Source organism: Nerophis lumbriciformis, linkage group LG02 (genome assembly GCF_033978685.3).
Source record: "Nerophis lumbriciformis linkage group LG02, RoL_Nlum_v2.1, whole genome shotgun sequence".
Taxonomy (NCBI): Eukaryota; Metazoa; Chordata; class Actinopteri; order Syngnathiformes; family Syngnathidae; genus Nerophis; species Nerophis lumbriciformis.
In genome coordinates, this window is record NC_084549.2 from 51708273 (window position 1) to 51721540 (window position 13268).

General features: G+C 38.8%; 1 protein-coding gene across 3 annotated transcripts in view; it reads left to right on the forward strand.

Annotated features, from left to right (window-relative positions):
- The window catches only part of col13a1 (collagen, type XIII, alpha 1), a 126805-nt gene that overhangs the window by 19552 nt on the left and 93985 nt on the right, over nt 1-13268 (forward strand). For all 3 annotated transcript variants that reach the window (XM_061964210.1, XM_061964219.2, XM_061964228.2), the window contains exons 6-10: nt 3218-3253; nt 4749-4775; nt 7314-7340; nt 11769-11795; nt 11880-11906. In XM_061964210.1, the coding sequence (XP_061820194.1) occupies nt 3218-3253; nt 4749-4775; nt 7314-7340; nt 11769-11795; nt 11880-11906 (144 nt within the window). The remainder of the gene's footprint in view (nt 1-3217; nt 3254-4748; nt 4776-7313; nt 7341-11768; nt 11796-11879; nt 11907-13268) is intronic.

The following is a 13268-nucleotide window of genomic DNA, read 5'->3' on the forward strand; positions in this document are numbered from 1 at the left end:
GAACTCCTCCACTTGGAACAGGGTCTCCTCCCCAACCCGGAGATGGCACTCCACCCTTTTGCGGGCGAGAACCATGGACTCGGACTTGGAGGTGCTGATTCTCATCCCAGTCTCTTCACACTTGGCTGCGAACCGATCCAGTGAGAGCTGAAGATCCTGGCCAGATGATCATCAGGACCACATCATCTGCAAAAAGCAGAGACCTAATCCTGCAGCCACCAAACCGGATCCCCTCAACGCCCGATCCACAACATCCGCAGTCGAGGTCAGCAGAACACCATCCTCACCATACACGGTGTTGACAGTGCACTGCTTCCCCTTCCTGAGGCGGTGGATGGTGGTCCAGAATCGCTTCGAAGCCGTCCGGAAGTCGTTTTCCATGGCTTCCCCAAACACCTCCCATTTCCGAGTTTTTGCCTCCGCAACCGCTGAAGCCGCACACCGCTTGGCCTGTCAGTACCTGTCCGCTGCCTCCGAAGTCCTATGAGCCAAAAGAACCCGATAGGACTCTTTCTTCAGCTTGACGGCATCCCTCACCGCTGGTGTCCACCAGCGGGTTCAAGGATTACCGCCACGACAGGCGCCAACTACCTTGCGGCCACAGCTCCAATCAGCCGCCTCGACAATAGAAGTGCGGAACATGGTCCACTCGGACTCAATCTCCAGTACCTCCCTCGTGACGTGTTCAAAGTTCTTCAGGAGGTGGGAATTGAAACTCTCTCTGACAGGAGACTCTGCTAGACGTTCCCAGAAGACCCTCACAATGCGTTTGGGCCTGCCAGGTCTGTCTGGCATCCTCCCCCACCATCACAGTCAACTCACCATCAGGTGGTGATCGGTAGAAAGCTCCGCCCCTCTCTTCACCCGAGTGTCCAACACACGAGGCCGCAAATCCGATGACACAACTACAAAGTCGATCATGGAACTGCAGCCTAGGGTGTCCTGGTGCCAAGTGCACATATGGACACCCTTGTAGTTTGAACATGGTGTTTGTTATGGACAATCTCTGATGAGCACAAAAGTCCAATAACAAAACACCACTCGGGTTCAGATCCGGCCATTCTTCCCAATCACGCCTCTCCAGGTTTCACTGTCAATGCCAACATGAGCGTTGAAGTCCCCCAGTAGGACAAGGGAATCACCTGGAGGAGCACTTTCCAGTACTCCCTCGAGTGTATCCAAAAACGGTGGGTACTCTGAACTGCTGTTTGGTGCGTAAGCACAAACAAAAGTCAGGACCCGTCCCCCCCACCCGAAGACGGAGGGAAGCTACCCTCTCGTCCACTGGGTTGAACTTCAACGTGCAGGCTTCGAGCCAGGGCGCAACAAGAATTTCTACCCCAGCCCGTCGCCTCTCACTGCGTGCAACGCCAGTGTAGAAGAGAGTCCAGCCCCTCTCGAGAGAACTGGTTCCAGAGCCCTTGCTGTGCGTCGAAGTGAGTCCGACTATATCCAGCCGTAACTTCTCCACCTCGCGCACTAGCTCAGGCTTCTTCCCCCCCAGCGAGGTGACGTTCCACGTCCCAAGAGCTAGCTTATGTAGCCGTAGGATCGGACAGCCAAGTGCCCTGCCTTCGGCTTCCGTCTAGCTCACATTGCACCTAACCTTTTTTCCCCTCCCATGAGTGGTGAGCCCATTGGAGGGGGGACCCACGTTGCCTCATGGGGACAGGCCCGGCCACCAGGCGCTCGCCATTGTGCCCCAACTCCGGGCCTGGCTCCAGAGGGGTCCCTGGTGACCCGTGTCAAAGCGAGCGAAAACTGAGTCTCGGTAGTTGTTTTTCCATAGAAGTCTTCGAGCTGCACTTTGTCTGATCCCTCACTTAGGACCTGTTTGTCTTGGGAGATCCTAACAGGGGGCATAGAATCCCCCGGACAACATTGCTCCTAGGATCATTGGGACACGCAAACTCCTCTACCACGATAAGGTGGCAGCTCTTCTTATATATAAATCTATTTCATTATTATTAATTATTATTATTATTAAAATACCTACACCAAAAATGGCTTACGGTCTGATTGTTATTCATTAAGATTGATTCATAATTTACAAGACTTGATTTTTAAAATTACGTATTTTTAGGTCATCTCAGCACTTACCTTCTGCGCGTATATGTCATACGTCAGCAGCCAAGAGGAGCTTTTGTAACCTGTAACTGGTTTTAAAAAGGTTTTATTATCTTCTATATACCAACTAATATAAATGCAACAATCGGTTTGATTTGAGAATATGGTAAATTGAAAATGGATTTAAATTGTATCATAACCCCAAGAATTGTTGTAAGATTCACATTTTGAGTGAACAAAAAATGCTGTTGTATTCTGTCGCTCTCACATGTGCTGTGTTGATGTTTTGTACCACACCAATTGTTTTAATAGCCATGTTGCTTTACCTGGACAATATTAAGGTTTGTTTTTCCTGGCTTATGGGTGACTGGCTGGAAAAGCCAGCTCTATTCAGAACAGAGTGAATGCGTAGCTAATGATCAAATAATTGCATGTAATCACAGTGTGGAAATAGTCAAATAGTCAAAGTGGTTTGGATGTGTAATTTGGCCATAGCTTAAATGAGCTTCCGTCTTAGACCAATGTCACTTTTCCAGGCCTCTGCTCCAAGAAAAAAAATTCAACATTCCTATTTAATTATTTTTCCAATGAAGACTATGGTCCTCTTCAGGAGTTGTATATGGCAATAATGACTTTACCTTCTTCTCAACATCAGAGATAATAACCCAGTTAAAGCCAACTTAAGTAGAACAGATGTCTGGTTTTGTCATCTGTGCTTATTCCAGTATATATATTTTTGTGCCCACTCTTCCTGTACGGTAACAGGCATCTCTAATTCATGATAGTCTATAGAGGAAGTTCCTGATCGTTGGAGACAAGTGGGCCAGACACACAAATTATGCTTACATTAGGCCATGTCCACAAGAACACACATTTGACATAAAACCACATTAACTGGCTATTGTTTGGACTAATCAGAATCCTTAAAAATAGATTCATCATTACTCAGTTTTACTCGTCCATGAAAATCTTCTCCTGTTTTTCCAAGTTTTCTCAGTTTTTATGGAAAAACGCCTGCGTTGGTTTGAGAGTGATTGTTTATTTTTTTAAACCTCAGTGTTAGTGTGGGCACAACCTTAGTAGTCTAAATGCAAGTCTGATTTATATAATGACATTTGATCTGGGAAATATTTGCTCATTATTTCTTTAGGGCCAACCAGGAACAAGAGGATTTCCAGGGTTTCCAGTAAGTAAAAGCAATACTTTTTTGGTTTGAATGACTCAGATATCACTTAAGTTTAGGTAATTTTCACAATGAACATGTGTAACTGTAGGTTGTGTCACAGTCTGTATGTTTCTTCACCTTCCTTTATTTTGTGTATGTCTTTGTTGTTTTATGATGAGCCTAAAAACAGATAAATTAGGGTTGCCAACCATCCCAAAAACGGAATCATATTGTATTGAGAAACACTAGGCGCTTATTTAGCTGAAAACACTCGTAGTAGACCTACAGTTAGAATCAAAACTACTGATTCTGATCGCTCACCTATCAAACTCAATATAGGTCAGGCTTCTCTGGCCTCTGTATTTATTCCATTTGCCTTGGCTGTTACTGCTTGACGACTGCTAGAGTTATTTGCCTAGCTTCTAGTGTTCTGACTCTAAATAGTGTTTTACCGCAGTGACATTTTGTTTTTTGAAAAAATAAGCAATGGAGTTAGCTCGGAAAACACATTTTTGTCCAACAAGAAGCAACAAGTGGCTGATATTGTGCTTGTTGTGGTCAAAATTATCATGTTATCATTATTATCGTTGTATTGTTAAATGTGCTCACAAGTACTCACTGAAAAACATTCAAGTTTTAATAAAAAAATAAAATACTGTAAGATAAAAAAAGACACTTGGCAGAAGAAGAATTAAATACTGTTCTGGCTTCTTAAGAGCGATATTTGTTGCATAGTTGCTCAAACAGTAATGTGTTTATACAAATTTAGATTGGGGTATACCGTTTTTTAGGGAACAACTTTAATACCGCTTGTATTTAGGTTAGCATTAAAGCTGTCTAGACATTAGCGCGCTAAATTGCCTCTCCATTAAAACGGTAATACTAACCTTTGGGAGTTTTACCACAGTTTAACATGAAAACTGTTAATTGTTACATTCCTAGTGGCTATCAACTGGGTCAGGCAGTCTTGGTAACAAAGTGTTCATTATTTATTTTTCGGGGAGTTTGCTACCCTAAGATAATTTGATATTGACTGTAGACATATAAACAGTTTGTCTGATGGTTCATAAATCACATTTTGCGGTTGCCTCAATCCAATTCTGTATTGATGCGCGACCTTATATCTTTTTTTTTTTTCAAACAATGACCGCCTTTGAAAAACCCTTGATATGAAATTAACTACAAGACAGAACATGCACTTCGTTGATCCTACAATTTGACCCAGGAAGAAGAGTCAAAGAAGAAAATCTTGCACATTTTTTTTTCTGTAAAATAAATCAAAACTGAAGACCTGTAGCATCCTACTTCCATCCGCAAAAGGGGGAAACGAGTTGCAGTTGAAGATGGTCAACCTTTAATCCAAAGTCTTCTTCAGATACTTTGATTCCACCTTGCAAATTACCATGACCTGAATGACTGAGAATCATTCTATTGTTGATTCCAACTGTATCTTTGTCACATATAATTACACTGTAACTGTTTTGCTTACAAATACATTTGTCTTCTTTTATTGTAGGGCCCAATTGGTTTGGATGGCAAACATGTGAGTCTCCCCAAGCATGTTTCTTTCATGATGCCAACACCCTATGGTGACATTGGCCCTTTGTCTCACCAAATTTCCAGAAAATATAACAAAGAACTCTTTTAGCCAGTTAAAATAAATATTGGTAATCGGTAAGGGTGTTCCGATCCGATATTGAAATCGGATATTGATCCGATATCAGAAAAAAAAAACAAGTATCAGATTATATGGGCTTGCATCTAATAAATCCAATACAAGCAATTTACTTGTGCAAAGCTGGACAGGTAGTTAGCATCTAAATGCCCTCCAATAAGCACGCAAGTTTGATCTTTTATTTTATTTTAGTTAAGTCATTTACAATGGTATAGTATAAACAACAGCTAAACACAAAAGCACACCAGCTAGACAAACGTGGTAAAGTGTCCTTAATTGAACAAAATTGCAGTCTAAAACATCACATTTGTCAATACAAAGTATCAAATCATTATAGTTCCATATTACTTACACATACAAAGTATGTCTCCATCATTCAATTTGTTCCATCATGAGCTTAATTTCAGTCATTATGTTTAATATTATTATATACAGTATATATTGTGTCTTTTAAGATCAGTGTTGAGCTCGCAGTTACAATACGAAGGCATCCAGTTGATTTAGCTTTAGTCTCAGTCTGTTAGCATTAGGTTGATGCTTTTGGCTAACTAAACAAATTGAGTGCAGCTGACTACAGTTGCAGCATGTAGAGTAATGAACATATCGGTCAATATTTGATGTGATTTACCTTTGTTACGCTCGTTAACTGTTTTTCTACTTCGTAACAAATCCTCAAGCAACAAACGCGCCAAATCCTTTGTTGTCCCTGTACAGTAGTCCAAGTTAATTGTACCATTTGTCGAAATGGCGGTCAGACCCGTTGTGATTGTTTTTCATATTCCTATAATCTTGCTTAAGTTTCCACAATGTATCACCATTTTGTTTTGCCGTGTGTCAAACATTTAAATGCGCTAGCTTGTTTGCTATTTAGTGGTTTTATGACACTGCTTTGAAGTCCTGCTGAATATGTATGGTTGTCTGAAAATGTGCTCAAAAGAATCATCCAGCCACTTCTTCATCTTCTTTAGCTCCATTTTTCAAATCATGGAAATTAAGTTTGTTAAAATGAAATAAAAAAGTTGCACACTGGCTTTAATATGGCGATAGAATAAAAACACAAACTGTTTTCTGCGAACAAGTGTTTTTCAGCACAAAAGTTCCTTGGCTTCTTTTCCAAGCTCTGAGTTTTGCTGGGATTTTTCTAAATTCAGGGAAATAGAAATGTTCCTTTATGTAGTGGCAAAGTTTTTATTTTGTTTCCGATGTATTACAAGTTATTGTTTGTTGTGTTTAGGGATGTAACAATACAATAATTTCATATCATGGTTATTTTGAACAAAATTATCACAGTTGTTATTATAACGGTATTGCTGAATTTAAGCTAGATAGCAATTAGCGCGTTAGTTTGTGTAAATGAGCAGTATCACCGATTGAAGTGCAGTCATCAATCACGGTTTTATGATAGTTTTACTTTCCAACGATAATACCAACTGTCGGGAGTTTTACCACGTTTTATTATTAATATGCGTAATGCATCAAATTATACTGAAGCATTGACGCATTATGAAACACAAGTATCTAGATGTGTGTATGTATCACTACAAGAGGAAAACACATGACCGATACAGCTGCTGTGTTGTTTGACTGTGTTTATAAGGAAGAAAGTCTTTCGGCTCTCTAGTGACGGTTCGTACTAAACAAAATGATGTGCCGCATTTTACATTATTTTTTGTCTATATCATAGAGCTAAATTGAACTAAGAAAAAGGTCAAATTATGAGATAAAAGTTGTTGGATAATTTTGTTTTAATGGAAAATGTTCTTTTTATGTTTACTATTTGGCTCATAGACCAGAGTTGCTCTTTTCATAATCCTTTTTTCCAAAGCTAGTCATTAAAAAAAAAAAATACTAATAATATTTGCTAACTATTATTTTATTTGCAGGTCAAATATAATGTCGTTTTAAATTCAGCAGATAGCAGATGACCATTATGAAAATTAAAACAGTATCAGTGCAGTGTCAATACAGGCAGGAGAGTTCCATACACTCGATGAGGCGTCATTTACCCATCGCCACTGTAAATAATACATCCTGAGTTGTGGTTGTAGTGGAACCCATTTAAGTCGACCACTGTTCATGCTGACGACCAACGTATCAAGTCCTGATGTCGACATGCATGGCTGACTGCTTTTGTAGGACAATTCTAACTTGGTACCTTTACAAAGTTGATCAGTTTATGTTGACATGTTGTAGTGTTGTTAGCGTCATCATTATCGCTCACATGCATATTTAAGTTGCATGTACTGCTTAAATGTGGAAGCAATAGCTAATTTCAGTTATGTCGACAACCATTATGTTGATGTGTGTGAGCCAACCGTGGATGCTGACTTAAATGTGTGCTACTTTATTAGGCTGGTTTTACAACGCTAACATGAAAATGTGTCTTTCATCTTCATCTTCTCACAGGGACAGAATGGCCCTAAGGGTGACATGGTAAGTTTTACTTTGTTTAAAACATTACTATTACTGTCCAGGTTGTAAAATGTATACATGAAAAATAAATTTTCAACAATCACTGGACTCTGTGTTCAGGTCACTTTAGCCGCGCTTGTTTAGTTTGGCTGGAGAGAAAAATGAGTGTGAAAATATGAACATAATAGAGATTCAACAGATGGAAACGTTTAACCACAAATTGGTTTGGAGGGTTGGCTTAGTGGGCTAAATTGGGACCACTTGATATGAATATGTGGCTATTTCAGACTAGACTTACCCCTGCATACTTCAAGCATTTTCTTTCATTTCTAAATCATAGCAGTAGTAGTAAACACATGGCATTTGATATGTCATCCATCTCAATTGTTTACATGTCTAATCAGCTAAACCTAAACCCCTTTAAAGAGGAACTGCCTATCGTTCACAATCATTATGAAATACATCACGACGAATGTTTTTTATTTTAAATGCATTCTAAATATTAAATACATTGAATCAAAAGTCTGCTTACGATGGAGCCTATGGGAGCCGTTCAATTCTGCCTATAGAGGCCCTAAAAACCATCCAAACACCTCCATTAGGGTTTTATCTACATGATGTTAGTATATATGCAATGTAGTAACAGGCACATTTATAGTAACATTTAATATTTACGTATTTTGATCATTGTAAGCATAAGGTGGGAGGCTAGGGGGGGACAAACGCTTTTTGTGTCGTTCTCGCCAGTTCTAGGTCCTAATGGCTGTCAAAGTGTCCCAACTTGTCGGATTATATTCTCAGCCATCTACTTTTTAGGTGATATGCACGATTTCTGATCTACAATAAACTTACAGGGAACAGGGAAGCGAGAAAACATCAGACCACTTGATATAAACATAGGCACGCATAGAAGTGATCACATCGCCGCTATAATAGTATGTCGGCATTAGCGCTTATAATATCAATATTAGCAATACTCGGTTTTAAGTCACGAAATGTAAATTGAGTATTGTTGGTGCTTTTTGAATGGTTATTTATCGGATTTTATGGGTGAAATAATGGAGCTCCTATTGACTCTGCTGTAAGCGAAGTTTCGTTTACGTTTGTTTAATACTTAGAATGCATTAAAAAAAATCCATCCGTGTGAACAATATGCAAATTCCCCAAAAAATGCACTTCCACTTTAAGACAAAAAAGTGAATTTTAAATTTGCCCGATCCAATATTGATATCGGATATCAGTCGATACCAGCAAAAAATCAGACTTTGTCTAAAATCTCTGATATTGGTACTCAAATATGGACAATCTATTATTTGTTCCTGCACTCCCAGAATCCAGTTTACTGAGCACATCTAATTACAACATCTGCAACCAAGCGTTGTCAATCCAATGTAGCGTCCTCACAGAGGCCTACATAGCGGCAAATAAAGTACATTTCTTACAAGTTGTCACAATCGTATTTGCCGGAGTAGAACCCCAACGTAGAGAATAAATAATAAGAATAATAAAGAGCAGACTCAAAAAGGAGTGAGGAAAATAACTAAGTATGCTCACAAAAGGTGTAAAAAAGCATAAAACGCACACAAAAGGTGTGGAGAGGATACAATTAAGATTACATGGCAGAGCCTCAGGAAACAAGAAGCGTGCGTGGAGCCAAAGCAGAGGAGATGAACACGACTGGAAGGGTGAACCATTAGGAATCTACTGGCTAGAGCAGTGGTCCCCAACCACCGGGCCACGGCCCGGTACCAGGCCGTGGATCGATTGGTACCAGGCCGCACAAGAAATAAAAATATATATATATATTTTTAAAAACAATTTTTTAATTTTTTTATTTTTTATTAAATCAACATAAAAAACACAAGATACACTTACAATTAGTGCACCAACCCAAAAAACCTGCCTCCCCCATTTACACTCATTCGCACAAAAGGGTTATTTCTTTCTGTTATTAATATTTGTGGTTCCTACATTATATATCAATATAGATCAATACAGTCTGCAGGGATACAGTCCGTAAGCACAAATGATTGTATTCCTTTATGACAAAAAAAAACAAAATTTTCAAGCGTTGACCAGTTCGCAGCTACAAAAAGTGGACTAGAAGGAAATGGGAATCAGGTGTGCGGGAAGGTGGCTTTGCCATGTGACCCAGAAACCAGGCACTGCAACAAAAAGCATTAAGGTGCCAGATCATGACACAAATATCCCTGCAGGACAAGGAAAAGCTAAAAAAGCTACAGCTCGACCCAAGCCAGAGAGAGCAGAAGTCAAGAAGCCATTCTAACAGCTAAGCTAGCGTTAATGTAATGTAGCAAAGCAAAAGTAGAATAAGTGTACTTTAAACAAAGTGTAGCTGGAACTGTTACGTACAGCGAAGAGTAAGCAGCTATGAACAGGAAATGATCAAGTACTTTATTAAAGCGTAGAATACTACTATTACTACTACTCTAAGCATACACATCCAAACACCAAAAATGACACAAAATGTGACTGCAAACATCAGCAGCCAAAGTAAGAGCCTTTGTTTTTGTTTTTTAAATAAGTTTTAATTTGAAATTTTAACTTTAAATTTGGAAATGTTTCTATTATAATTTATATGCCAAATAATATATTGTGATAATTACTAACGGTCATTTATTACATTATTAATGATCGTTACAGCAAACGGTTTTGTAAACGACAGGGCTGTCTGTTCAGATATTATTATTTTTGTATCCTGTTGTAAATGTTTGTGCTTTCAACTGTACTTGTACAAATGAGGTGGAATATCATTTGGAAACACTGAAAATATTCTCCTTTTTTGGAATAGTTGCAATCAAAGCAGAAAATTAATCACAACAGCTATATTTTTAGCACTTTTTTAAAATGAATGTATACAGGTAAAAAACTTAATTGCTTTCAGATGATCAGCCAAACCTGCGTATGTGTTAATATATCCTTTTATATCCTTTTTGCTTTGTTGTCCTTTAAATTGTCTTGAGAGTCCATCTCCTCCCTGATATTCCTAAAAGAACATCAGAACATACATTAACACAAACTCACATTAACAGTAATTTAAACACATAAAAGTTAACATTTTCCAAAAGGAAAAAAATGTACATAGCATGTACAACTAATATGATTTGAAATGAACAAATAGTTCCAAAAGATCAATTATTTGAGTTGTACTTTAAAAATACATATAATAAGACATAAGTCAAGCTATTTAGGTATAAAATGTAAAGAAACATTTTTAAGTTTTTTACTTCCAAACATTGAAAAAAGCTCCAGGCACGAATTCGTCTGCAATGTTCGAATATGAGGCTCTCTCTTGGGGTAAAGAGAGGACTCAAGAGTGAAGAGCACGGAGGTTTACGATCGTCGAGGTCTTGTTTTTTAACACAAGTTTATAGACTGTAACATGTCTGATTTTAGATGTTTTGAATTAATAAATAAAGCTCTACTTACATTTTAAAGTTGCTCTGCATAGCGCCGCCATGTTGAAAATATTTTTCAAGAGCCGGACACGTGAAGGATCTTGGGATATGAAAGGACACAAACGATACACCACATGCACACTTGTTGCTAATAGGAGAAAAGGAAAAATTTGGCGGCAAGATTCGAAGGACACTGAGCTTTTTGAATTGGGACAGCCTTCAGGCACCGAGATGACGTCAGCACCCCACAAACACCCACTGGGAATGGTGCAACTGCCGAATTGAGACACAGCTATTGTACTTTCCACTTGGTCTGTGGTATATTGCCTGTCCCTTTCGTTCCAGCATAAATAGTTCTGGGGTCTTACGGGATAGAATCGTGTAATCATGCACACATATTCACTGTGTGCTAATTTTAAACATATTTTGAGGACAAACAACCTTTGTTCTTCTTGCAATGTGATTCAAGTCATGTCAGCCTTGTTGATGATCTGGCTTTCATCATACTGGCCATTGATTCCACTCGTTTCTTGAATGCTGATGGGCAGACTGGGGAAAATTTTCACTAAAGTGACCCTGGCCTAGCATAGAAAAGGTTTTAAAATAACATTGCTTGTTGATTATTATGATTATTCTTCCCTAATTAGCCCCTATATAATAGTCTTCATCACATCAAGAAGATGTTAATGGGGGTTGAGAGGCTGCCTGGTTTATATTAGCCGTACTGCTTTAAAAATGGTTTGTTGCTGCTAAACTGGTGGGGTCACCCATTTGGAGAAGAATAGATGTTTCAAAATCCAACCCCCTCCATGTATTCATCAATCAAGCAGTTCCTGCACAATGTCAGCTTATACCCCAGGGCATTGCTCACAACCACGATCAAACACTAGTTGAGCTAAGTCTTCGGTTTAAATGATGCGTTGACATTTTGTCTTATGTCAATAATGTTGATTGAAGGAATAGATTCACATTTCACTTCTGCAGTGACTTTGTTGAAACCTGATTACGGACTGTTGCTGTTCTCTTTCAGGGTCAGCGTGGTCCTAAAGGACTCCCCGTAAGTCAGAAAAAGTAGACCATACAACATCAATCTCTTTCCAGACAACTTTAACCAACTGACGTGTGTTGTTTTCTCACTTAGGGGGAACTGGGACCTCAAGGAGAAAAGGTGAGTGATGGTTGATTCCAATCAGACCACAGAAACGGGTCATGCTGTGATTTGTATTTTCCATAAAATTTGGGGGCGGGGCTTGTACAAAATAAAATCTAAGGAATCAGATTTGACTCTGAAAAACTTTAGTCGATAACAGCCATAGAATCCAGCGGAAGTAGAGTTGTTAACAAAGTACAAAAAAGTTTGAAGTCACTGTGTTTAAAAATGCTACAGATTGTCAAGCGGCAGCTCGTGTGCCTCAATGGTCTGTCCCACACCGGAAGTCAGGTGATCTGTGGAGGAAACACAAAGAGCAGCTAATGGAAAGAGCTATTTCAAAACAGAAAATACATAATGTTCACAATTATGTTTTTTCCAAGTGAAGTCAAAAAAATATACAGCGCTTCACTTTTTCCACATTTTGTTATGTTACTGCTTTATTTCAAAATGGATTAAATACATTTTTGTCCTCAAAATTCTACAGACAGTTCCCCACAATGACAATGTGAAAATGTTTTTTAAAATTATTTTTGCATATGTATTAGAAATAAAAAACTAAAAAAATCACATGTATTTAGAGACTTTGCTCAATATTTTGTTGATGCATCTTTGGCAGTAATTAAAGCCTCAAGTCTTTTTTAATACGATGACACAAGCTTAGCACACTTCTCTTTAGGCAGTTTCGCCCATACCGCTCTGCAGCACCTCCCAAGCTCCCTCAGGTTGGATTGGAAGCGTTGGTTTTCGTCCAGGATGTCTCTGTACTTTGCTGCATTGATGTAACAAGAACACATGTTTTTTTCCCCATGCATTCTAATTCGCAAAATATGGCGTGGCAAACAATGCAGCTAATTGGAGTACTCTATTGCGCTCATAAAGCGCTCTAAAAACCATCCAAAAACCAATAGCGATACTCCATTTACATCTCGTCATCTGAATATTATCTAAGCATTAGAGATATTGTTATTATAATCGCTAACGCAGACCAACTACTTTTAGCGGCCCAGTGATCACATAGAGATAACTAGCTTATGCATCTACAGTATTGGCATACTGGGCTGCTGCTGCTGTATCGCCTCTGAGTTGGTGAAAGTTAATTCTAAATTAAATATATATATATATGTCATGCCTCTCACTTGTATAGTAGAAGGTTGTGGCTATAAATTGAGAAGTTTTTTTTTTTTTTTTTTTAACCTGCATGAGGCTTATGATTAATTCTTCATCTAAAAGGGAAGATATGAACATCCCATTAGTCGGCATCCGAGTGAGAGCAGACTTTGTACAGTAAGTGTTTATTTAATTATGTTCATAGTTTGTTTTGTTTTTTTCACTTGTTACGTTTCCCTAAAGCTGGATCTGTTTAGCATAGAGCTTCTA